General features: G+C 43.7%; 1 protein-coding gene across 6 annotated transcripts in view; it reads right to left on the reverse strand.

The window, feature by feature from the left end:
- EPB41L5 (erythrocyte membrane protein band 4.1 like 5) overlaps nucleotides 1–21886 on the reverse strand; it is a 49445-nt gene extending 27559 nt beyond the window's left edge. For 2 of the 6 annotated variants that reach the window (XR_007378746.1, XM_048954157.1), the window contains exons 1-11: nucleotides 21429–21546; nucleotides 20846–21030; nucleotides 13339–13443; nucleotides 8970–9012; nucleotides 7757–7835; nucleotides 5346–5390; nucleotides 4991–5043; nucleotides 2486–2606; nucleotides 1992–2079; nucleotides 1285–1373; nucleotides 357–426 (exon numbers count right to left, since the gene is read on the reverse strand). Coding sequence is in view for 5 of the 6 variants with exons in the window: in XM_048954157.1 (XP_048810114.1) it covers nucleotides 357–426; nucleotides 1285–1373; nucleotides 1992–2079; nucleotides 2486–2606; nucleotides 4991–5043; nucleotides 5346–5390; nucleotides 7757–7835; nucleotides 8970–9012; nucleotides 13339–13443; nucleotides 20846–21025 (873 nt within the window). In the remaining variant the exon portion in view is untranslated. Of the gene's footprint in view, nucleotides 1–356; nucleotides 427–1284; nucleotides 1374–1991; nucleotides 2080–2485; nucleotides 2607–4990; nucleotides 5044–5345; nucleotides 5391–7756; nucleotides 7836–8969; nucleotides 9013–13338; nucleotides 13444–20845; nucleotides 21031–21428; nucleotides 21551–21629; nucleotides 21691–21780 lie in introns of those variants that run through there. The other 4 variants (XM_048954153.1, XM_048954156.1, XM_048954154.1 and 1 more) reach the window with 4 other exon arrangements.
- Between the last annotated feature and the right edge of the window lie 1010 nt (nucleotides 21887–22896).

Consider the following 22896-nt stretch of genomic DNA (forward strand, 5'->3'; position numbering starts at 1 on the left):
AGCAATTTCTTCCCACGGGAACAACTCTGGCATCTGTCCAAAGAATTCAATCCACTAGAAGTGCTACCTGGCCTTTTGAAAAACCTTCTTGCACAATGCACCAAAACCAGTACATGGTTTCCAAATTATCTGATCTTCAGTAGTTTAATGAGGTGTTCCTCTTTTAAAAACGGGGTGAGAAAAGAAGTGATTTAGCTTTTTTATTTCACATTTAACTCCCTTTATTCCTCACAAAAAGTCACAACCGAAAATCTTGGAAGGCATCCGTGTTAATTCTCAAAACTTACAGATCAGGAGCATATAAACTAGTACTATATAATCAAGATTGAGATGTAACTAAACAGATTGTTATCTACCTGTTCATCATCTTCAACAACAACAAGAGTGAGTTTGTTCTTCTTGAAGTCAAGTCTTGTTATCTTTGGCCTGCAAGATGAACAGAAAAAACAGGTTATGTTCAGCTCTCTCAGTAGCAGCTCAGTGAGAGCTAGGTTAGACGCAATGGTCCAAGTTTTTCTACCTCCCTCCCTGCTTCCTTTTTTTGTGGGTGGTTTAAGTTCAGGCAGCAGAGCTTCATTATACCAATGGATGGCAATACATTACCTTCAAATTTAACACTTCAGTAGAAACTTTCAAGTAAAAAGCAACTTCCAAACAGTTCCATCTATCAGAATTAAAATAATAATTACTTGAATGGAAATCAGACTTCCCCAAATACTGCTGCATGCCTCATCTTCCACAAGCACACAAAACTGAACTTATAATGATACAAAGGCAGATCAAACCTTTCTAACGCGTTATCAAATGCATTATTAAAAAAACCCAACAGCCTGTAGAGTATACTGTACATCATTTCCAATGCTGGCTCTGTTTCAGAAAATTCCAAATGCAGACAATACGGTACGACATAAATGTATCCACTTTCCTACCCAACCAGCAAAAAAATACCTACACAACGATGGAGGGACCCCTGTACTGAGTTGACAGGACACACAACTAGTATTTTTGCCACAAAGTGAGTGTTTCTCTGCAAAATTTATAGGACTGGACTAAAAGTAACTATTCTTATGATGAAATTTTGCTCACCATCTGCCTGCTCATTTTCTGTACATGATAAAAAAAAAAATTGTTTCTGGATGCTGTAAAAATGCTTCACAGGTCTTGCAGGTACCCAGAATTCCCACTTTTCTCATGTTAAAAAGAAAAAATAAAAATTGGGTAGTGCAAAAGAAATGAAAGAGTGAAGATATAAATTGTATCTCAATGCACAATTGGAAAGCTTACCAGAAAAACAAACCAATCTTTGTGTCTCCTTCAAAGACAAGAACTCCTGTAGGGGTTAGTCCCAGGCTGTAATCATTGCCATCCCTTGCCTAAATGCCACAAAATAAAAATCATGCTCATTTCAGTGTTTGACTACATATCCACATTACCCAGTGATTAATACAGCTTATTTGCCCAATGTGACAGTTAACCATGTATCTGGTTATTTAGTGCAACAAGGATGTCCTAAGTGTTTCTACATTCAATGATCTTATGCAACGGATTTTTCTAGATGGCATCCCTTCAGTAACACAAAAATAAAGTGGAAAACCCAAGTTTCTTGATTTGTCTTTGTAATAAGGACTGCCTTTGTGCGGTCCTTCTCCACAGAACATCTATTTTTACTTGCAGTTTTTCAAGAGGTGGCTAACTGGACTCTGGCCACTTTTAATTTCATTACTATGATTTGCACTTAGCTCTCAGTCAAAATACAAACAACAGAATGCCACACCAAGTGCATATTTCATACAGAGCAAATATCCTTGGATTTCTATCATCTAGAAAAGCACAATATAAGGCAGAATGTTGATAGAAAGTCACATCACTTGTTACATACTTTAGATGAGTACTGTGCTCAATTTTCTCCCTCAGAGCAAAACCTGTGTTTAAACGCTGGACAAAGCTAACATTATCATTTCAAAAGGTCACCATGCTGTGGTTAAACATACCTTGACTATGTGCATGTCTACACCATACATTTCCAGCCACTTAGCTTTGTTTAAGTAGTTAGTTTCAGCCTGTGCTGGTGTTTGCCCCCTGAAATACATTTTTTGCGTTAGGTTGATGCCTGAAGAAGCACAGAAAGAAAAAACTGGCATATGAGGAAAGAGGAGAAGAAAGCATGAGAGGTTGTGAAAAACCTAAGCACTGCTGACCCTCCTTCACCTTCACTAACATGAAGGTCACTTTCGAAAGTTTTAACGCAAAATCTTTGCAGCAAAAATTGTTGCATTTCAAGATTCTGCAACCTCATCGTTTTACTCAGACCTTTGGAAAGCTTCATTTTTCATATTACATCCTTTAACAAAATATGACAGAAACACATTAGGATTACATTTTTCTATAAGAACAAGAAAAAAGCATCAGCAGTATCTTCGTAGTATGCTCACTTCATAGAAAAATGAGTGCAAACTTGGTTGGCGTGCACTGGAAAATCTTGTACCTGCATTCCTTCCACTTCTCGAAGATGGCCAGCTCCATCTCCTCAGTCTGAGTAGGCACAAATCTGAACTCAGATACCAGCTCAGGGACATGCTCAGCAGGATCGTAGTCTCCAAGTTCAGCTGTAACAGAACACCATTATCAAACAGTGTTCACCATAAAGACAGAAAATATGAAGAGGAACTGTTGTGTCCTTTTCTAGTTCAGATACTAATGCTTCTTTCTGTGCTCCCCCTTCTCTTCTCAGTCCTCCCTGTAATTGCAGTGTCACCTTTTATTGACAAGGAAGTTAGGGACACACACAAAAAAATTATTTTACTGTCTACACAAAAGTTTGATTAACTTTTATTAATTATTTATTAATTTTACAACGTGTTGTTGATAAAGCAGTATAAAAGCTTCTTATAAGTTGAAGTTATCAACGTCCTTGAAACTATTCTTGTAGAAAATTTTCAACCTTTTTGTCACTGATGTCTCCACTGAGCCAACAGCTGACTCAAGTTACAATGGAATTCTGTATTGAGTTATTAAAATGTATTCAACTTGTAAAATGCAAAAACAGTTTTTAGCTTTCTGTGAATTATTTGTCCTGCTCTGAAAATTAATTTTTGGTTTTGTGACAATAAATCCGTCCTGCTAAAGTTACTCTGTATCAGGATGTCATCATACAGGTGGTGGTTTTTCTCTTTCCCTTTCTCAAGGACTGCAATGTCAGTACCAAATGGCTCATCTAGTACCCTGCTGCAAACCCAGCAGGGGCAAGAAATGATGCTACGTAGAGAGCATACTGGAACATAGTAGTCAGTGGGCGCGTTCTGTCAAAGTGCAGCCCTCTTTCCACAGATGCTAACGAGTCCTGCTGGAAAGACTGATGTATGCCTAAAATGCTGACATTCAGTTAAGAAACTTTTACAAGGAAGTCCTGATTCCCAGTCACTGCATATTTGCTCCTCCCACTCATTTCAAGTGGCTTCTTGATGTTCAACTTCTATCCAAAAATTCAGAAGTAATTCTAATTTGGAACTTGATCTTCCAATAAATGCTAATAATTATTCTGTCTGCATAAAGAAACTATGTATGTTATACAGGAAAAAGAAAGAAAGGAATGTATTTGAAAAGCACAGAAAAGTCAAACTTATAAAGTACTCCACAGGTGCACAAACTACACACAACACAATGATGTGTCTTGGATTTCTGAACACAGTGGGTATATTAACAGCCTTTTTGCTCCCCTCCTTCTCTCTTCTTTTCTTTTTGATTATTTTTTTTTCAATGCTGGCAGAGGAAGTCTGTAGTTCCATAATAATTTACTCCCACTAAAACGCCTGCCTCTGTTGAAAGGAATGCTGTCAAAGCCAGCTTGGGTTCCAGCTGATTTAAATGAGAGTACACAGCTGTCAGACAGCAAGATGAAAGCCCTGCTGCAGGCCTCATTGCAGAGGGAGGAAAGAAAAGACCAGCACAAAAAGAAATGTGTATATGGTCCAATTAGATCACTTAGATTTTCCAAAAAGTTACACACTGAACCTGTATCTTTAGGCTCTAACAATGCTAATATTTTTAACTGCAGATTGCATTCTAACTGTTTTTCTTCCATTCAAAAGAACAGGGGAAGAAGACAGGTTTCTTTACAGCTTAACACCAGCTCTCTGTACCTACACGTGATCAGGGCTATTAGTAGCTCCTCCCCTTAAGGAGGCAAAACATGTTTTGGAAAATATCTGTAAGAGGAAGAATTTCAGTGACCTGGCCCTGTTACCTAACTCCTGCTCACCAAGTGCAACAGTACGCTGCTTTACAAGATGAATGCTGCACAGAGGATTTGTGCTGCACAAACACATGGCACATCTCCAAATACCCTTTTCCGTACCACAGCTTCACAACAGATTCTGGGATGTTTTTGTACACTCAAACTGGGTTGAACGAGGCCACATTGCTATATCCTCCAAAAAGGATATAATCCAGATACATCTGGAACTTCAAGCCTCCCCTCTTTCGTGGGTTTCTCTGAAACTACAGCAAGCTTCACGTTTATTAAGATCACATCCTCAAGTAACAGCCATAAAAATCAATGATGCACACCCTACGCAAGTAGGTAAAGGACACACCGCAGCTCTCAGGGAAACCATGGATAGGCAGTTCCCAGGTGGAATCAGAAGTCAAAGGCAACTCATTAATATGGTTAGCACAGAATTATATTAGAAAACAAATTGAGGACAAAGCTGTTTATGTTCAGAACCTCCTTGTTCTGTTTTCTAAGGAATCAGTAACTTTCTATACACACAATCATCGAAATTACACTCAAGAGTAGCTCTGTTTCACACTGGATTGCTAATATTTGCACAGAACCTGTTCACTGCATACCAGAACGACAGACTAAAAGAGATAAGGATAGTATATATATATACTATTATATATAGTATATATATATATATATATATATAAAGCTTTATATTTATTTAAAGCTGAACAGGCAACCTCATCCTTCCCCCTCATACCTACTTACCTTGCATATTATAAGCTGCCAACTGGACGGCTGTGTCAAAAGGACATTCCAACCTGCCAGAACAGAAATGCCTCATTAAAACCTCTTCTGGCACTATTTAGCAGACAACTCATACACCTGACAGTGAGAAACTACACACATTTGGTACAAAAGTGAAAAAGGGTTAGTAGATTTTCACCAAATTAATGAGACAAGTACCAAGCTAGATGAGCATTACTCATGCAACAAAAATAGAGTTCTAAAGAAAAATTCATTACTTAGCAAAACTTACTAGTCATGCAAACATGGAAGTTTAATAAATCCTATACTAATCACTGTGTAGTTGTCCAAAAGACTGCTTATCAGGAATACTTACTTTCCACTCAGAATATCCAGTTTTAGCTGCAGAACAAATAAATACCTGCAGGATTAAATGAGAAGTCATTGATTAACAGTTCTAACGTGTCACTCAGTTCAGACAAAGCAGCTAGAGCCTGAAAAACTTAAGTTTTCTTCTTACAGAGCTTTTCAAGACAGAAGAAATTGCATTAAATATGCTTCACCAATTGGGTTAGTGTGGCACGCATTTCAAATGACATAAACCCCGAACTGGAGGTTGTCAGAAGCTGAGCTATACACCTGCATGGAAAAACAAAACGGAGTATCTAAGTAAGTCTCATCAGGATCAGCAGAAAAGGATGGGGATGCAGGTGACAGCAGGCTCAGCATGAGTCAGCAGCATGTCCTGTCAGCCAAAACTGCATTTTGGGGTGTATTCATTCAATACTTCATGACCAGTTGGTCAAAAGAGATGATTCTCCTGCTATATTCAGTGTTGGCAGATTTTACATCACTGCCTTGCTTATTTAGTATTCTCCTTCTTGTGTAAACCAGGCAAGCATTAAATGAAAAGCGTTTACGCCCTCCAGTGTGCAGCACCCATCTTCCAATCCAACACCACAGCCTTCTTTCTGTATCATAGCACAGCTTTATGTTAACAACAGAAGCAGTCTCACCAGCTGAAAGGATGACTTCAGCAATGGCATCCAGATTGAATTCCACTGCAGTTGAACAGAAGTCTTACATGAAGGCAAAGATGATGTTTCTGTTTCAGCCCTGACATTCACCAAGACCATTTGTGTCTTATGTCTGCTCATACCCACATACATGGATGTGAAACTGATGCAGGCAGTTTTTCTGCACGTCCCTCAGAAATCCACAAGTACTTTGACAAAGCATTCATTATCCAAACCTGGCCTCTACATAAGGAATGCATTTGTTTAGTAGTGACCCTAGATATCCAAAGAATGAGCACAGACTCCCAGTGTGCAGTGGGTGTGACCAACCTGTGCTTATCTGCCACACAACACTTGCAAACAATTCAAGCACACTTCCCGTGCTCAGTGTGTGTTACATGACCTCTGGCTGGTGGCATCTAGCAGGAAACCAGCAGAAAATGTGACCAAGCTGCACCTGTGGAAGCTGATGACAACAGTCTCCAGCTGCATGTCCTATCATAAGATAAAGTGGAACTCCTGGAAAGCCATAGCATCACCTGTAACCCAGAGCACCACTCCTCTTCCCACTGCAGCTTCGTGAAACAGTCTCAAGACAGAAGACAGGCGTGCTGCACTCCTGGTCTGGGGGATTAGCTAAGTAGATAGACAGGGTTTAAAAGCCCTCAGGTTTCAGTTCTGTCATGCTAAAACCTGCACAGTGAGGTCTGACTGGCAGAACTCAGTCAAGACAGATGAAAATGTTTCAGATTGGTAGACAGATACTGGTCTGAACTCTTCCTATTACTATGATTTTTAAAGATAACTATCTGTTGATCTGGGAACATAAAACAGGAAGTAAAACGTTCCTCCCAGGTTACCAAGAAGAAATTTAAACAATTCTAACATGAAATTAACAGACGTGAGTAAGAAGCTGCACAGAGTACATATGGCTGCAAAGGGTAATGCTACTGTAATCTTCCTGGTGGCACTCTGAGGGATTTGGCTGGAGTGCAGATCTACGATTCACACAGAGATAAACACCAACACCAAGCACACCCACTTCGCACTCTTAAAAATGGCTGGGGGTACGAAGTGTCTACAGCTGTCAAGAAAACACAACAGCTTTGTTTTCTCTCCAAAATGGATCATCAGCAGTGGCGACAACAATGCGAAGTAACAGTTTTTCACAACAGATTTATACAGCTGACAGATGGTAAGTTGTGTTCCCTTTCAAAGCACCCCAAATACGTCTCAGTCCAACATGAAATGCAGCACTGTGAACGAGCATATAAAATGCTTTTAACGAGAGAATTATCTGCTCACCTGACAGTACAATCCTCCACAGGCTGTACTGTCAGCCCACCTCAAAGCAGTTCACACTTACACAGCATTTTCTCTTTGTGTAACCACTGCAAAGATTATGGACGCAATGAAACATAACCAACCTTATTTCTACCAGAAAAGCCTGCAGGTCAGTGCTTTTCTGCCTAAAAAAAGAGGCAGCTAAAACTAAATGCATTCAGCAGAATACAGACAAATGATAGCATGTCAGTAAAAACGTCTGTCCATTGCATTGTATAAACAGACTGGCTGCTGGAGATGCATAATAAAAAATAATGCATAAACTAATATAGCAAATACTGATATATTTACCAACAGCCAGGTAAACCATCAGCTTTAAGCAGTTCTCCAGAGCACTGCATAATTGTTCAAAGAAATACCCCAAAGCCACACTTCCCTGGCCTTTTTCAGGCTCTCATGGCTGTCCCCTTTACAAAATCCATCCCACCTTGTTAGCTCCTCACGCAGATTGTTGGGCTCTGACGAGTAAAACTTGACACGAAAATGCAGACAGTATGGCGGGCCGACTGCAAAGGAGAATTCATTCAAGACAGAGTTAACATGTACCAGGTGAGACTTTTTTTTATTGTTATTACACAGAATCACATCTCAAACACTGACTGAAATCAGCACTGTCCTACCACAAGATCTTAAGGTAGGAATTTGTCTGTGACATGGAAGCGCGGGGTGAAAGTACACTTAAATATACACACAAAAATGCTGTATGTGTTACACATCAATCCAGGAGTCATATCACATTAAGTTGATGTGTCCTGCCAAGCACGTGAAAATCCACGTTAATCCCCATATTTAAGGGCTCCATCCATCGCCAAGAAAGCTGCAGATCTTGGCTCTGTGGTCAGTCCAATCCCTACACTGCACACTGTGAGCCCCTCCGGTGACTTTCCATAGCTCTGGGAAGCACACACTATTGACACTTTTTATCTGTATATTCCAGTAAATTTTTGACATATTTGAGGGGAGATATAATAGACCCTTCTGTGGAAGAATCATCATCTTTGGAAACTGAAGAGTTAATCCAGCAGAAGGATGGTTTAACAGTTCTTTAAAAATGCACAGCCCTCTGTACATTCCTGTATCTTGACATTAGGAATTTTCTTTTGGTGCTTCCAAAATGTTTGTTTTACTAGTAAGAACACTACAAATCCCCAGAGACTTCCTGCATCAGGCAGAGAGGAAGCTGCTGGACTAAATCAGCTGAAATCAGCTGATGTCCCAGATTACCCAAACATGGACCACAGACTCAAGCAGGCCACAGTGAGAGTTGTACTGTGGGTAATGAATGACTGGAGAGATGGACTCAAACAGACTGAGGCATCCTGGGCTACTGCAGGGGATGGAGGCTCCAAGACAAGTTTTCCTATAGACTGGATAAAGATCTGTGGTACAAAAGCACCTTCAGCTGCCTTGTGTCTTTTTAAACTATAATTAATGAGCCTCTAACATGTTTAATTAAGGGCATTAGATGAAAGTAATATGAGCTGTAGAGGGAAGAGGTCATTAAGCAGTGAGCAGCTACACACTGGGTTTTGTCCCTGTGTTTTCCTTCCTGAGCACGGCCCCCCTCCCACCTCACACTGCTCAACTCTGTGCCTCCTGCTCAGTGTGTGGTTCAAAGAGAAAATGGGAAGGACACTTACTTTTAACTTGCTTTTTGATGCTTTTTGTGTTGTCCAACCAGTGCTGAAAAATAAATGCATTCATCAATAAGGAGAGAAGACAATCAAAAAACCCCTGTATGTTAATTTTAATGAAGACCATGTTGTAAAAACAGCTAGTCTATTAAAATGGTCTAATCCAAATCTTTTACAATTCTCAGTTCTCAGTGCCTACTGAAGATACTTTCAGTCAAAATTTATAATGCAAATGTTGGTAACAGAACCATACAGACGTACCTTGTTTAAATCCAATTGTCAAGAATGTATCACCCATTTAAAAGTATTCTGCCACTATTTCTTTTTTCAACTACTAAAAAATTCACCCTAAAAAATCCAACCAGAAACTGACCCACACATCAATAATCAGGCAGAGTAATCCAGGGAGGCAGAAACCAGAACCCGACTTTCTGACTCAGCTGAGATCACTTAGATGTGGAGAGGACAAACAAAGTAAATATTGTTGTCTTTTGGTCCTTCTTTCTGGATCACTCGAGTGCAGTAAATACCAGCAGAGCTGTGGATGTCTGAACAAAGCAGTCAGCTCCATACGATTCTCCAGCCTATTTGCAGCTGACATTTCAGCATGGGAAGTTAGCGCCTCATTTACTAATGCTAATTCTAAGCTCTATACTAGACATAAAGGCTGACTACTCGAAGCCAAAATAATGGTTTAATTTATACTGCACACAAGAGCATGTGAAAAGTAAGCTGTAGATGGCAGGCCGAGAGAAACTCCTACACGTATATACCATGCCTCCTAACACAACTGCACAAACAGCCACTGCTGAAGTGTTTACACCAGAAATTGAAGTTGGGAAACCAGCACCCAACTAGCAGAAGAAACCTGCTTTGGAGGGCCATCAACACCTGGACAGCTTGCAGCACCTAAGAAGTGACTCAGTGCAACAGGAATCCTAGCACCCCATGCAATGTAATGGCATGGGCTGAACAAGCTGTCCTGCACCCCGTGTCCTGGGTGCTCGCAGTGCCCAGGTAACACTGCATCACCACCCCAAGCCCAAATGGCACCTCACAGCTCATACAGACAAACTCCATAACTAGCAGCACGACTTCGGTTCAGCTTTGTGCCATGAAATTGGGAGCGGGCCCCAAGGAGGGCAGGAAAGCAACAGGACTATGAGACAGAACCGGTACTGCCAGGTTGTGATGCCAAGTGCAAACCTGTTCCTGCACTCGGGGCAGGGCTGTCACACAGCCAGGATGCAGGGACTAATGGATCAGGTGGAGATCAGAACACCACCAACTGCTGCACATGCCCTTAATAGTCATTTAAACAGAGTAGCTACAGAAAGCTATTTAAAATGTTATCTAGTATTTCTAAAATAAAGCAGGAACCTTAAAGAGGAATGAAGTAAATATTTGTCAGCTCTGCTTACAGAGCCATTAAATGGAGTATTTAAAAAAAAAAAATGCTAAGATCTCTCTTCCTATTCCACAAACTCATTGCTCTGAGAGAACTGACTTACTCCTTCCACCATAACAACATACACTCTCCACCTGAGGCTTGCAGGTGATTTAGACACAGGATAGGATAAGAGAGCCTCTGCAGACCACCAGAGCAGCTGTGTGCCCGCCTCACTGCCCTTCTGCTTTCTCTCATCTCCTCCACATTCCAGTGCAGGCTCTGGGAGGCCCAAGACAGGCACTGAGCATCCAAGTCTGCTCAGCAGGGCTGCTGCCTGCAGAGCCTGCTTGGGATGGCGGTGCATGGCAGAAGGGAAACAACTGCTTTCCACCGGAGGGCAAGGAAGGAAAAAACCCACCATGTGCACGGATGCACACAGACATCAGCAAACTTAAGATTTACTTCAAGTGATTAAAATGGAATTCAAGTGGACCTGGCAAAAAGATCCTTTACGTTCACACTGACGAGAGTTTGTACAATGCAGCCTCCTGCTAAAATCCAGAGATAAAGCTCCCTAAACAACAGGCAGCACATGGAGCAAAGTACTGGGAGTCATTACTGAAACAGTCTGCTTCTTCAGAAATAATAATCTAAAAAACAGCAACAGTTCAAGAAGGTAGGGCAAATAAGTTTTTATTGCTGCTTTGTTCTTAATTAAGATGGTGAGGGTAAAACCTGCCCCTGTTTGTGAACCTCATGGCTGCATACCTGGTGCAATGCTGTACAGCCACTTCCAGCACTGAATGCTACAGATGGCAAAACAGCTGCTGAAGGAACAGAGAGCTGTGCACTATCACTCCATTAGGAACAGCAAGTCTTTGATGCTTGCAACTTAAACAGTTAGTAAATTCCTAAGTTCAGCAGTCAGCACTTCCTTACAAAAAACTTCTTTTCCATGTGGCTAAGGGGAAAGCCAAAAGCCCAGCAAGTTATCCCCAGCCTTTTTAGGTCCCATCACTGGGCATGCTGTGCTGCTCAGCATCATCCTGAACCAAAGCTGCTCAAATTCAAACACCCTGTTCCCTTGGCTTCAGCAGCACTCAGATCAAGCCTGGCACGCTGTGGACAAACATGTAAATACGTCCTTTGCCTCTTACTGTGACTATCCTTAACCACCAGACCAGCAATTAACACAGAGATGACATGAAAAAGACATTTTTTTCACTTCACAAATTCCTTCAACAACTATCTGAACGCTCAAGTGCAAAATATCAGGAAGAGCTTGTCTTACATTTTGTTTTGTTTTTCTGAGCACATCATAAATTCGAAAGCTGACCTCCTACCAGTCACTGAAGTTCAAAAGAATCAATAAAAGGCATCTACATATTTGGAATAGTATCCTTTGTATAGACGTGATTTACTGAACATTCATTCGTAATCAAAACAAGCAGTTTCTCTCAGATATTGTTTTTTCCAGCTACCTACACGTTGCTAGCTTTTCAGGGTTTTTATGCTTTTTTTTTTAAATATCTTCACGTGCAACCAGGCAGTGAAGCAATATAATTAGATTTAAATTGGGTAGCAGAAATGATTTCTTCCTTCAGAGTTAGCGGACAGTCCTGTTCACTGTGAGACTGGACTCTTGTGCTGTTGATTTAGCAAGTCTGCTGAGTAATTGTTGAAAAGTCACTTGGTAGACCCTGCCTTTGTTTCCAGATTTTCTTTGTGTACCAACCGCATTTCGACCAGAACGTGCCAGCTCCTCTTTGCAAGAAAGCTGCCATCACAACAGCTGCTCAGTTCCTGAAGCAGTTGTCTCCGGCGGTGGTGCTCAGCTCTGATGGCACAAAGCAATCCTTCCTGCTTTGTTACAAAGAAAGTATCCTCGATGCCCAGTTTAAACAGACCGTAGCTTCTACCGAGCCTCATACATAGCTAAGAAAAGTAAACAAAACTTCAAAACCGCTTTGTACCTGGTACAGGGTGTGCTATCAGGTACTCATCAGGGCTGTCTGGACAGGAAGCAACAATTCGCTGACAAAAGTGAGCCATAAGCCACTTCTCAGACAGAAAACCTTCACAGGTTTCACAGTTTCAGGACGAACTGACATTGCGTGACAATAAAACAGCCCGGGCCAACAGCTTAGCACACAGGTTGTGCCATCAGTTACAACTAACGCCCCACGGGATCCTAGGAGCTCACAGAAATGCTTCAGATGCCACAAGTCAGAATATCTAAAGCAAATTACATCTTTTCTGAAGTGGATAAATAGATGCAATGGAGCCATTTACTAACAATACCTACTTTCATCACCTCTGACTGTGCATGCTTAACACAGCTAACATGACTTTCATAAATATAAAGAGGTGTGCAGTAGACAGCCGTCTAATTTCTGTTGACAGGAGGTATGCATGGCTCTAAATAACATCCCCCCTCCTCAGAACAAGTCTTTTCCTCCTCAGAGCTACACCTCCCTGCTCTGCGAGAGGCTGACACCCAGCAGCAGCCAGTCCTTCTGGTCACCGAGTTTGCTTTGGGTGCCAAAGAGTCAAATGCTTTCTCCTCAAAAGAGGAATGCACGATTACAGGTTGAACACAAAACTTGATCTCAGTAATTCTGAACAGAAGCCATCAGGCTCACAAACACAGGTGCACTAAGATATCCTAACATTCCACTTAAACACAAAAGGAAAAAATAGTAAGGAAGTACACAAGGAGCTATCCTTGCAGGCTAAGCCATGAAAAGCACCTACATAAAACTATACAAGTGCATGTGAAAGAAGGGTGGGTGCTCATGACAAGCAATGCTCTGCTGCTGTATTCAAAAGCAGCTGCATTTTCACAAACTAGCTTCCAAGAGGTTTCCGTGAAAACCATCTGGTATGTACACAACCATATCCTCCTAGAGACAACACACAGCTTCAGTTTTCTTTGGGCTTTTTGGTCAATATTGCAATTTAACATTGAGATTGACTGCTACTCACCGCCACTTGTGCAGAATCCATGAACCTTAATCCAAAATAGTCGCTTTCTATAAGGTCCAGATGATACATGATCTGCTCAAACAGGAGCTGGCCTTTGGCTTTTTTCTGAAAAGACAGAAGGATTTAATACCTACTGCACAATCTGCTCTCTTACCTAAGTATGCTTTACATTGTAATTACAAAAGTAAGATGACTCAAAAATTAAGCTTCCTAGAATATAATCTGGAAAAGATTTTTCTCTCACATTTTGTGATGCCTATTTTTCTGAATGCCAAACGCACACCGCACAAGAAGCATCTGTAAAAGAGCTAGGTTGCATGTCGGCGGAATTTCTTTACAGAGAGAGTGGTGAGGTGCTGGAACAGGCTGCACAGAGAGGCTGTGGATGCCCGGTCCCTGGAGGTGTTCAAGGCCAGGTTGGATGGGGCCCTGAGCAGCCTGGTCTGGCGTTAAATGGGGAGGTTGGTGGCCCTGCCTGTGGCAGGGAGGTTGGAGTTTCACGATCCTCGAGGTCCCTTCCAACCCTGGCCATCCTGTGATTCTGTGATAATGCCCTTTTTCGGAAGGTATTCACATGGACTTGACAAGGCTGACAGTATTAGAATATCATTTAATCACCGTCCCTTTCAGGCTTTCCTTATCCATTGATAAGGAATGGGAAACACAACTGGTGTCACTGACAATATCGAACACAGTGAAACATTTTCAGAGTGAATTATAGAAGAAGTTACCGTAGAAATCACCAGTTTGCTGTCTAGGCAACTCACAAGTGGATAGAAAAGCAGGCTGAATTAGGATATAGCATTCCATTAGCAAGTGCTTCTAGTGACTGCCAGGAAACAGTCTGGGGCAAGGAACTTCAACAAACAGTACTTAAGATAAGGCATTTACATAAAGCTCAACTTGAAGCTGCAAAAAGCCATTGCATATGCACATACATAATTTATGACAAAACCTTAGCTCCAGTCCCATGTAAACACTGCTTTTAAAGTGATGATCTAAAAAATCAAAAATTAATTAAGCCTTTTAAAGAGAAAGCACGTACATAACACTAAGCAGGTTTGATACCACATGCATTTTTCATGGTAAGAACTCCTTCATAAAAATACACCGGGATAAAAAGTACAATGACTACGTTGAGATGTACACCTCATCAAACTCATCCCGGGCAATTTTATCTGTTGATGTGAAATAAAGTGCTTTTTGGACATGAGATAAGTGCTTTTTGGACAGCAACAGATTTGCTAGACAGCAGCGAGACTCTCCCAGCAGCAGCCTTAAGGCAAATCGCCTGCAGGTAAAAACATCTCATCCACGACTTGAGTCAGTGATGTCTATCTGCAAAGGGCAAGGCACTGGTTCTACTGAGATGTTCCTGGCACACACTATATTTTCTTCTTAAGCACACAATATACAGACAGAAGTAAAATTAAATCATCATTTGCAACAGCAAAACTAGAAGGCGGCTTTATCTTGCACAAAGCATTCTGCACCTGATTTAAAACTAAAGGGACATTTCCACCTTATTCTGCATAATATTTTAGATTCTTCTCAATTCTGCATGAAGTCGCTCCTTAGGACTGTCATTAACCACTTATCCCAGCCAAACACCAAGGCTCATAGCCCTGCTGGGGACAGGCAACGGAGCAGCTTAACTCAGAGCTGGAGTTATGGCACACACCACCTGAGGAAGCAACAAGTGAAACGCACACCCACAGCGGGTGGATTCCCTGCTGCAGCTCAGCGGGATGCCAGTCTCAGCAGCACTGAAGGTTCACTGGGAGTGGGCTCAGAGTGAGCAATGCAGAAGAACAGCTTCGAAGCAGCAGCAGGAGGTTTTCCAGGGCTGCTGGCTGCCTTCTGACTTAAATCACCGAGTTGTCAGCACAGAATTAATTATGCAGCACTTTGCATGTGACTGAAACCCTCAGCTGTGTATTCGGTGTAGGTCAGCAAAAGTTTCACACGCTCCCCAGTGTTAAGTTCAAACTCTTCAAGGCTTATTGAAGTCCTCCTTCCTTATTCCATTTTCAAAGATACGCTTCCACTGCGTGATCTGGTGGAAGTTCCCCTAATTCTCCAGTGGCAATACTCAATGTAAATGACATTTTCACCTGGTTGTTACCTTCTGCTCTTCCCTTTTCTCCTCTCCCTGCAGCAGGGTTTGGATTGCTCTCGCAGGACAAATATTTTCAGCCTGCTTAATAGTTGCCAATGAACTACTACTAACCACTCTGCTCAGTGCAGCCAGGGGAGCTGATTTCACACCCGCTGTAACCCTAAGTCCATTAGAATACCATACAGAAGGGTTTCAACGCACTGTGCTCAGGCTTACTGAGCCTGTAAGAAGAGTAAAGATTCAAAACACTCCTACCTGCCAGCTTATTTTGGCAGAACTCATACCTAACCCCCAGCAGAGACCAATTTATGGTCACACATTTGATTTAATCCACTTTTGTCTTCCCTAACATTTTTTTCTGATATACTCATTTCTGAGTTGCTAGCCCAGCATTAAACCTTAGCAGCTAAACACCTGCCCCAAACACTTTGGGCTGGTGTTGCACTGCAGGGTTCTCAGCTTGTTAAGAGCAAATGACCGGGCAGTTCAGCAGAAAGCAGTGCTTGGGCCAAAACACACTGTTATGCAGCAAGTCAGGAATGCTAAACCTTTGGGGACAATTGAGCATCCTGCAGCACAGCAAACCCCAAATGCTGGGGTCAGCCCTGAGCATCCAAACTGTCACGGTCTGAATACACACACAAACAAATGCTATTTATTTACTCACTGTTTTTTGCCAGCTGAGATACGGTTTGAAAATTTAAAATCTAGCCTGCTACAAAACTAAATTTTCCAACATCTCTGGCGTTCCTAGATTTTCTCCTTAAGCAGTATCTGTATTACAGAAAGCAGTCTGCACTTCATATTCACAACCACAAGTACTCAAGCAAGGAGCCACAAGTATTTTACGAGCTTAGAAAACCAGACTGGATTATTAAGTAAAAACAACTATCACAACACATCTCTGATCTCACAGCCAGATCAGCACAGATCATTTCCTTCCACACAAAAAGCCAGCAGCACTGCTAATGGTTTGCTGCCACATTCTGTGGTGTTCCACACAGTTTTGACTGTTTACAAGGGTGGATAGTGATAGGACAAGAGGAAATGGTTTTAAACTGAGACAGGGGAGGTTTAGGTTGGATATTAGGAATAAGTTTTTCACACAGAGGGTGGTGAGGCACTGGAACAGGTTGCCCAAGGAGGCTGTGAATGCCCCATCCCTGGAGGCTTTTAAGGCCAGGCTGGATGTGGCTGTGGGCAGCCTCATCTGGTGGTTGGTGACCCTGCACATAGCAGGGGGGTTGAAACTAGGCGATCATTGTGGTCCTTTTCAACCCAGGCCATTCTACGATTCCTTAATTTTAAATAATCAACAAAGCACAGCCCTTTTAATCTTATTTTGTGAGCATTACTCCAAAATAGCTTGGCTAAATCCTACAATTCTGCTGCGCTCTGCAGCTGGTTTACATAAGACCTTGTTTTAACCATACTTTGTGAAAACAAGGACAAGGGCCGTCTCCATGCTGAACAGCACACAGGTGGAAGGAAGGAATATTTAGGGCAGAAAGCTGCTGGGGTTCCAGCTGAGCCATCCTCCCTGGAGCTCACACCTCAAGGAGCTGCCTATAGGTAACTCCTGCCTCAAACTCAGGTTGGATACACAGCAACTGGAACATAATTAATGCTCCATCATCCACCAGAAGATTATGCAAACTGTGGGTTAATAAGTTAAGTGGAATCAGGGTTTCTTTTTTTTTTTTTTTTTTGCTTTCTTTTTTGTTTAAACAAAGTCCTTGGTTTCCACAGAGCATGGATTTCCCATACGCTTGCTGCTGCAGGGCTGCACTCGTTCTCCACATGAATCCATCCACACACTTTTAAAACAAAGCACAACCAAACCTCAAAATCAACGCCTCCGTGTTTTACTACATATGTCGGTCAGACAAAAATCATTGAATGCCTTTGGACAAACATCAGGCTTCAAAAAGAACAATAAAAACAAGCTGTAACAGCCAGGGAGAACCACCAGGTCCCAACACAACCTTAGAATCCGAAATGAAGACTGGAGAAAAAAAGGAACTCTTCCATCTGCCCCAGAGGAACCGTGATAAGCTGTGTGAAGCTCACATTCCCTGTTCTGAACGCACCGAGGTGACAGGAAATAGCACACATAGCACTGAGACTCTTTAATCATTGACACAGCTGCAAAATACGTAGATTCTTCTATGTCTACGTAGTCTACGTAGTGCACAGGGCTGTAGCCTTGAGGAACAGTTCAAGTTAGGCAGTTTTGTAATTAGAATGAACAGAAGAAATAGAAAAGCAGACAGATGAAGGGGCTTGACAGGCACCACAGATAAGATCAGCGGACAAAAAGCAGGGTTACTGCTCAAGCTCTGGCTCTGTTTAATAAATTAAGCTCAATTTACAACACGACCCTTCTGTTTCATTGTCAGTATTTGCCCAAACATCAGCCTCTGCTCCTTAAAAAGGCTCCAAAACATGCTTGGCTTACACAAGAGGCCACAGAGTACGTTACTGAAACAGAAATTCAGCAATCACCCATGTAGTCAGCCCTAAGAACGGCCACAGTACTGGAACACTGTTCTTTCGGTGGCACATTCTTCACAAAGCTACAGCTTAACAAGCCAGCATAAATCTCACACTGTCTCTAAGTGCTTCTTCACCACATTTGGGGAGGCACACGGGGAACCAGATTGGACAATGGCTCCAGCTGGAAGCGGAACAAAATCACATTGATTATTTTTCACAGCGTTTTCCTGCCTGAACTTACTGCCTGACTGCCAAAAAACCACAGGTCTGTTCTGCCAAGGGGCACAAGGAAACAAGGACAAACGCAATATGGAAAGCAACATCTTCTTTCACTGCGGAAAGCAACATTTGCGGCAGCAGCAAGTCATGCCAGCATCAAGTGTTTCTGTACTGTGGGTTAACAAAGGTGAAGCACTGGCTTTTGCCCTCTCCATCCTGCCAAGCCAGCTCTTTCTCCAGCTGTGAACTAACTTGTTTGCTGAATGATTCAGTCTTAGGAAACACTTTCTGTTATTTATTTTTTTGGGTAAGATGGTTTTGCAGAACTGAGTTAGACAATAGCACTACGCACGACTGAACTGGCAGATCCCAGGGAGCCTGAGAAAACAAGAGCCCATTCTAAACCAAACCTACTGCCAAAGTAACAGAACCAGTCCTGGAAAATGCCTCAGCTCAAAGGGGCCGATTATTCTCTCAGAAAGTTCTCGTAAAAGGAAAAAAAAACACCTCCATGTGCACACGTGGGCTTTTCATTTAGCTTTAGATTTTAGAAAGAAACTGTTTCTTCAGGATTTTGTACCCTCCACTCCTTCCTCTTCCTGCTCCCAATTCAACCTCCAAATACGAGCAATGTGAGACACAGTCTGAAATTAAACATTTAATTTACTTCTAATTTATTGTATTTTAATCACCAAAGAAACTAGTGTGTCAGCCACTGACAGCGGGCTGTAATTATGGCACCTTACTATGCAGATTTAGCTTGTTTGTTTACTGTTACTCGTGAACCTAGATGTTCCTGGACAAGGCTTTCTATTGGCTTACAAAGAAAAAAACAGCAGTGCAAAAAAAGTGACTGTTTCCTGCAAAAAAGAATAGTTACCACTACACCCTGACCTAAGTCTATAGCCCAGATGGGAGGTCACGACTCCTCTTCAGGCTCAATTTATGCTCCCCGGAGCCTCAGAAATGTTGTTACAGGCACCTAGCAGAGCCAACTTCAGCCCCAAAGATCCCTACTCTGGTTATGTGGTGACACTTATTTAAACCTGAGTACTTTTTAAGTGCAACACTTTCTATCAAGTGTTTGTGGGCATTCCTGGCCTCAAATCAAACATCCTAGGCACTAGGCAGCATTGGACACGTCCATTACGCTGTTTCAGAAACAAACAAATTAGTTTTATTACCCTCTAAATGCCTGTCCATACAGCCACTTGGCAAACAGAGATGCCTAGCTATTCCTTCCACACTGTGTTACTCAGATTTTTGGATACAGCAGGACACAACGCTGCTCAGCTCAGCACCCCTTTGGGCTTTCCTTAGGCTGCCTCGCACTCAATTCCAGAAATGTGTTTGAATTAAGGGAAGAAGGAAAGAAAAATCATGTTAAGAATGGCTGCTCTGCATGCTCTTTCTAGCCAACAGTTCCAACACCAGCACCACTGCTGTTAAAGGCAAAATCCTACAGAACTGCTCAGAAGGCCTCCAAGACACACGGCTTCCTAACTGTGCTATGTGAGCTCTGCATGAGTTGCCGACATGGGACCTGGAAAAGCTGAGCACAAGGCTCCTGTTGCTACTGCTTGTCCTGTGGACTAAACCCAAGTTATCATTAAACACAGACACGTGCACATTAAAGGAGCCTTAGAAATGCAAACCAGTGGCTAACACCTCACTCCCAACAAAGCACTACATACAGCAAGGGCATAGCAATCTGCCCTGAGGAGGAGAAGGAAATAGAATTCTTCTTGTCCCCTCCCATGCTGAAGATAAGAACTGCATCCTGGCATACACAAAAAACAGCCCAACAAATAATTCCTGATATTCTGCTGTGTGTCAACAGTGAATGGCTATGCGCACATCCAGTCAAGAACTACTGAATACTTTCTAAAGACCATAGAATCGTTAAGGTTCAAAAAGACACCTCGTTCAACTGTCAGCCCATCCCCACCATGCCTGCTGACCACTACCCTCAGTTGCCACATCTCCATGGTTCTTAGTGAACACCTCCAGGGACGGTGCCTCCACCACCTCTCTGGGCAGCCTGTGCCAATACCTCACTAACCTTTCTGAGAAAAAAAGTTTCCTAAAACCCAGTCTGAACCTCGCCGGCACAATTTGAGGCAAACACCTCTCATCTCATTGCTGTTATCTGGGAGAAGAGACCAACCCCCACTTGTTGCAGCCTCCTTTCAGGGAGTTACAGAGAGTTGTAAGACCTCCCCTGAGCCTCCTCTTCTCCAGACTGCACAATCCCAGTTCCCTCAGCAGCACCCTGTAAGACCTGTGCTCCAGATCACTCACAGTTTCACTGCCCTTCTCTGGATGCACTCCAGGACCTACATGTCTTTCCCTTACTTCATAAACACCCCAGGAAGCACTGACTGAAGGCATAGTGACACCGTGCAACACAAGTTGTGGTGAGCAATGACAGCAGCCGTTTCTCCAATACCTTTAGGTGGCTCAGTATGGAGCCAAGAGTTAGACTCAATGATCCTTACGTTGCTCTTCCAACTCATTCATTCAATGATTGTTTTTGTGCCCAGTGACTTAGCAGAACTCAAAGCACAACGCTAATACAGTAACAAACAGATACCCCCTATCTAGCCCACAAAACAACAAAAAGCTCCAACAGCTCAACACAAGCTATCAAGCAGAACCGCCCCAGGGTCGTACCGGCAGATCCACGCTGACGTCGGTGCCATCCAGCAGAGCCACACGGCAGGTGATGACCGACCTGGCATCTCCAGCTGCCGGGATGTGGGTGGCAGCCCTCTGGGCTTCACGCAGCCGCTCCCGCTCCGCATGCCTGCGCATGGAGCGGCGCCCCAGCGTCCGGCGGAAGAAGCTCAGCATCTTGGCTGGGAAATGCGAGAAAAGGCTTGGGTTAGGTTGTCGTGGGAATGAGAGACGTAATAATCATGATTATTATTATTATTATTAACTGCTAAGAAAGGATCAGCAATAAAAAGACGTCGGGGACTGAAATTTCCTTGTTGGCTGCAGGAAGTTGGGCTAGGTGACTGTAAAGGTCCCTTCCAACTCAAGCGCTTCTAACGAAGCACCAACGGGACGCCCGTAGAGCTGCGCACACCCGCTGTTCGGGCAGCTCCGGCTTCCAGTGACTGCCGGTGACCCCGGAGGACGTGCAGCCGTGCAGGGCGCAGCCCGGCGCCGCGCAGCCCTCGTACAGCCCGCGGCTGACACCAAACGCCTTCTTAACGAGACGCAGCGCTGCTCTCCGAGCCAGAAGACAAACCTCGGAGCTCGCGGCGGCGTCGTGCTCGCGGACCAAAGGGTTTTACACAGATTTTATCGCAGAAACCTCCCCCCGGCCGGGCGGCGGGACGCAGAGCTCCCACCCGCGGCCATGGCGCCCGCCTCCGTACGAGGCCGCTCCCGGCGCTCGCCCCGCGGCCCGACCCCGACCCCCGCCTCCCCTCAGGGCCGGACCCCTCACCTGGCGGCGGCGTCGCGCCGGGGCCGTGCGGCGCGGCGGCTGCACGGGGCGGGCCGGGAGCGGGGGGGCGGGCCCGGCAACATGGCGGAGCGATGCGGGAGGACCTCAGGAGGGAAAGAGCCCGCCGCGCCCGGCCGCGTTACTCACTCACCTGCGGGCTGCCGGCGGCGGTTCCGGGCCGAGGAAGGGACGACACGACGACCGCGGCGGGAAGCGACGCGCGGAGGGGACGGACGAGGCCACCGCCCCTTTGCGGGGTGGAGCCGGGGCCGCCCCCGCCCCGAGCCGCCAGGTGGTAGCGGCCGGCGGGGCGCGGCGCTGCGGGGCGGCCCGAGAGGCGCCCGGGGATGGCGAGAAAAGGGCCGGAGAGTGGAATTACTAAAGCACATCTTTATTTTGCAATTAAACAATTAAGATCCACAAGTAAACTATATATATTTTTTCAAGTCTGTACCCAGACAACTATTTGTCAACTGAAATTAAATATATCCACAAAATATGCATAACAGCTTTTTTTTTTTTTTCTTCACATAATAAAATGAGATTTTACCTAAGACTGAAACAAGACCTGTTAATGTTAACTCGCATATCGGTGCTGGGAACTGCTGGTTTTTCGGTAGGACGTCACTGTGTCACTTAATGGCAAAGAATTTCATTTTATCCAACTAAGGACAAATGCCTAAGGCCCTTAACGCATACAGCAGCTGCAGTGACCAAAGCTGAATCCTTTTTACTTCGTCCAGTGTTGACCCATTTCAAGTTTCCATCATTTCCAATCTGTTGAAGCCAACAAGTGGGTGTTTTAGCGTCCCCTAGCCCACTGCAGGCCTTCATGTCTATAGGCAGAAATCTGCTCAGGGGAACGGACCCTTCTGCCGTGCTAATGGGGCAGCAGGCAGCCTTACAGCTGAAGCTGTTCAGCTCCGAGGTGTCCTATTCACAGCCACCCCTCCTTGGGATGATGACACGGAGATGCTGAGAGCCACAGCTGAAGTGGAAGCTAATCAGTAGAAGGAACTAGCAAAAGATATTGCCACCATCTGATTGTTAATAGTGATCTAGGTAACATTCTTCCCTTTGGATTTACACAGAGTATATAGCACCTGTTACAGAAACAAAACAAAACAAAAAACCCCAAACCTTACACAAAGAGCTCTGCCAAACTGACTGGTGAAAATGGGATCACTGGCAGACAAACCAAACCAAACAAGACCAACTTCTGAATGCATCGGATGCAAGAACGAACTTTGTTTTCTTACCTTACTTT

The sequence above is a fragment of the Lagopus muta genome, chromosome 8 (assembly GCF_023343835.1).
Source record: "Lagopus muta isolate bLagMut1 chromosome 8, bLagMut1 primary, whole genome shotgun sequence".
In the NCBI taxonomy this organism is placed as follows: Eukaryota; Metazoa; Chordata; class Aves; order Galliformes; family Phasianidae; genus Lagopus; species Lagopus muta.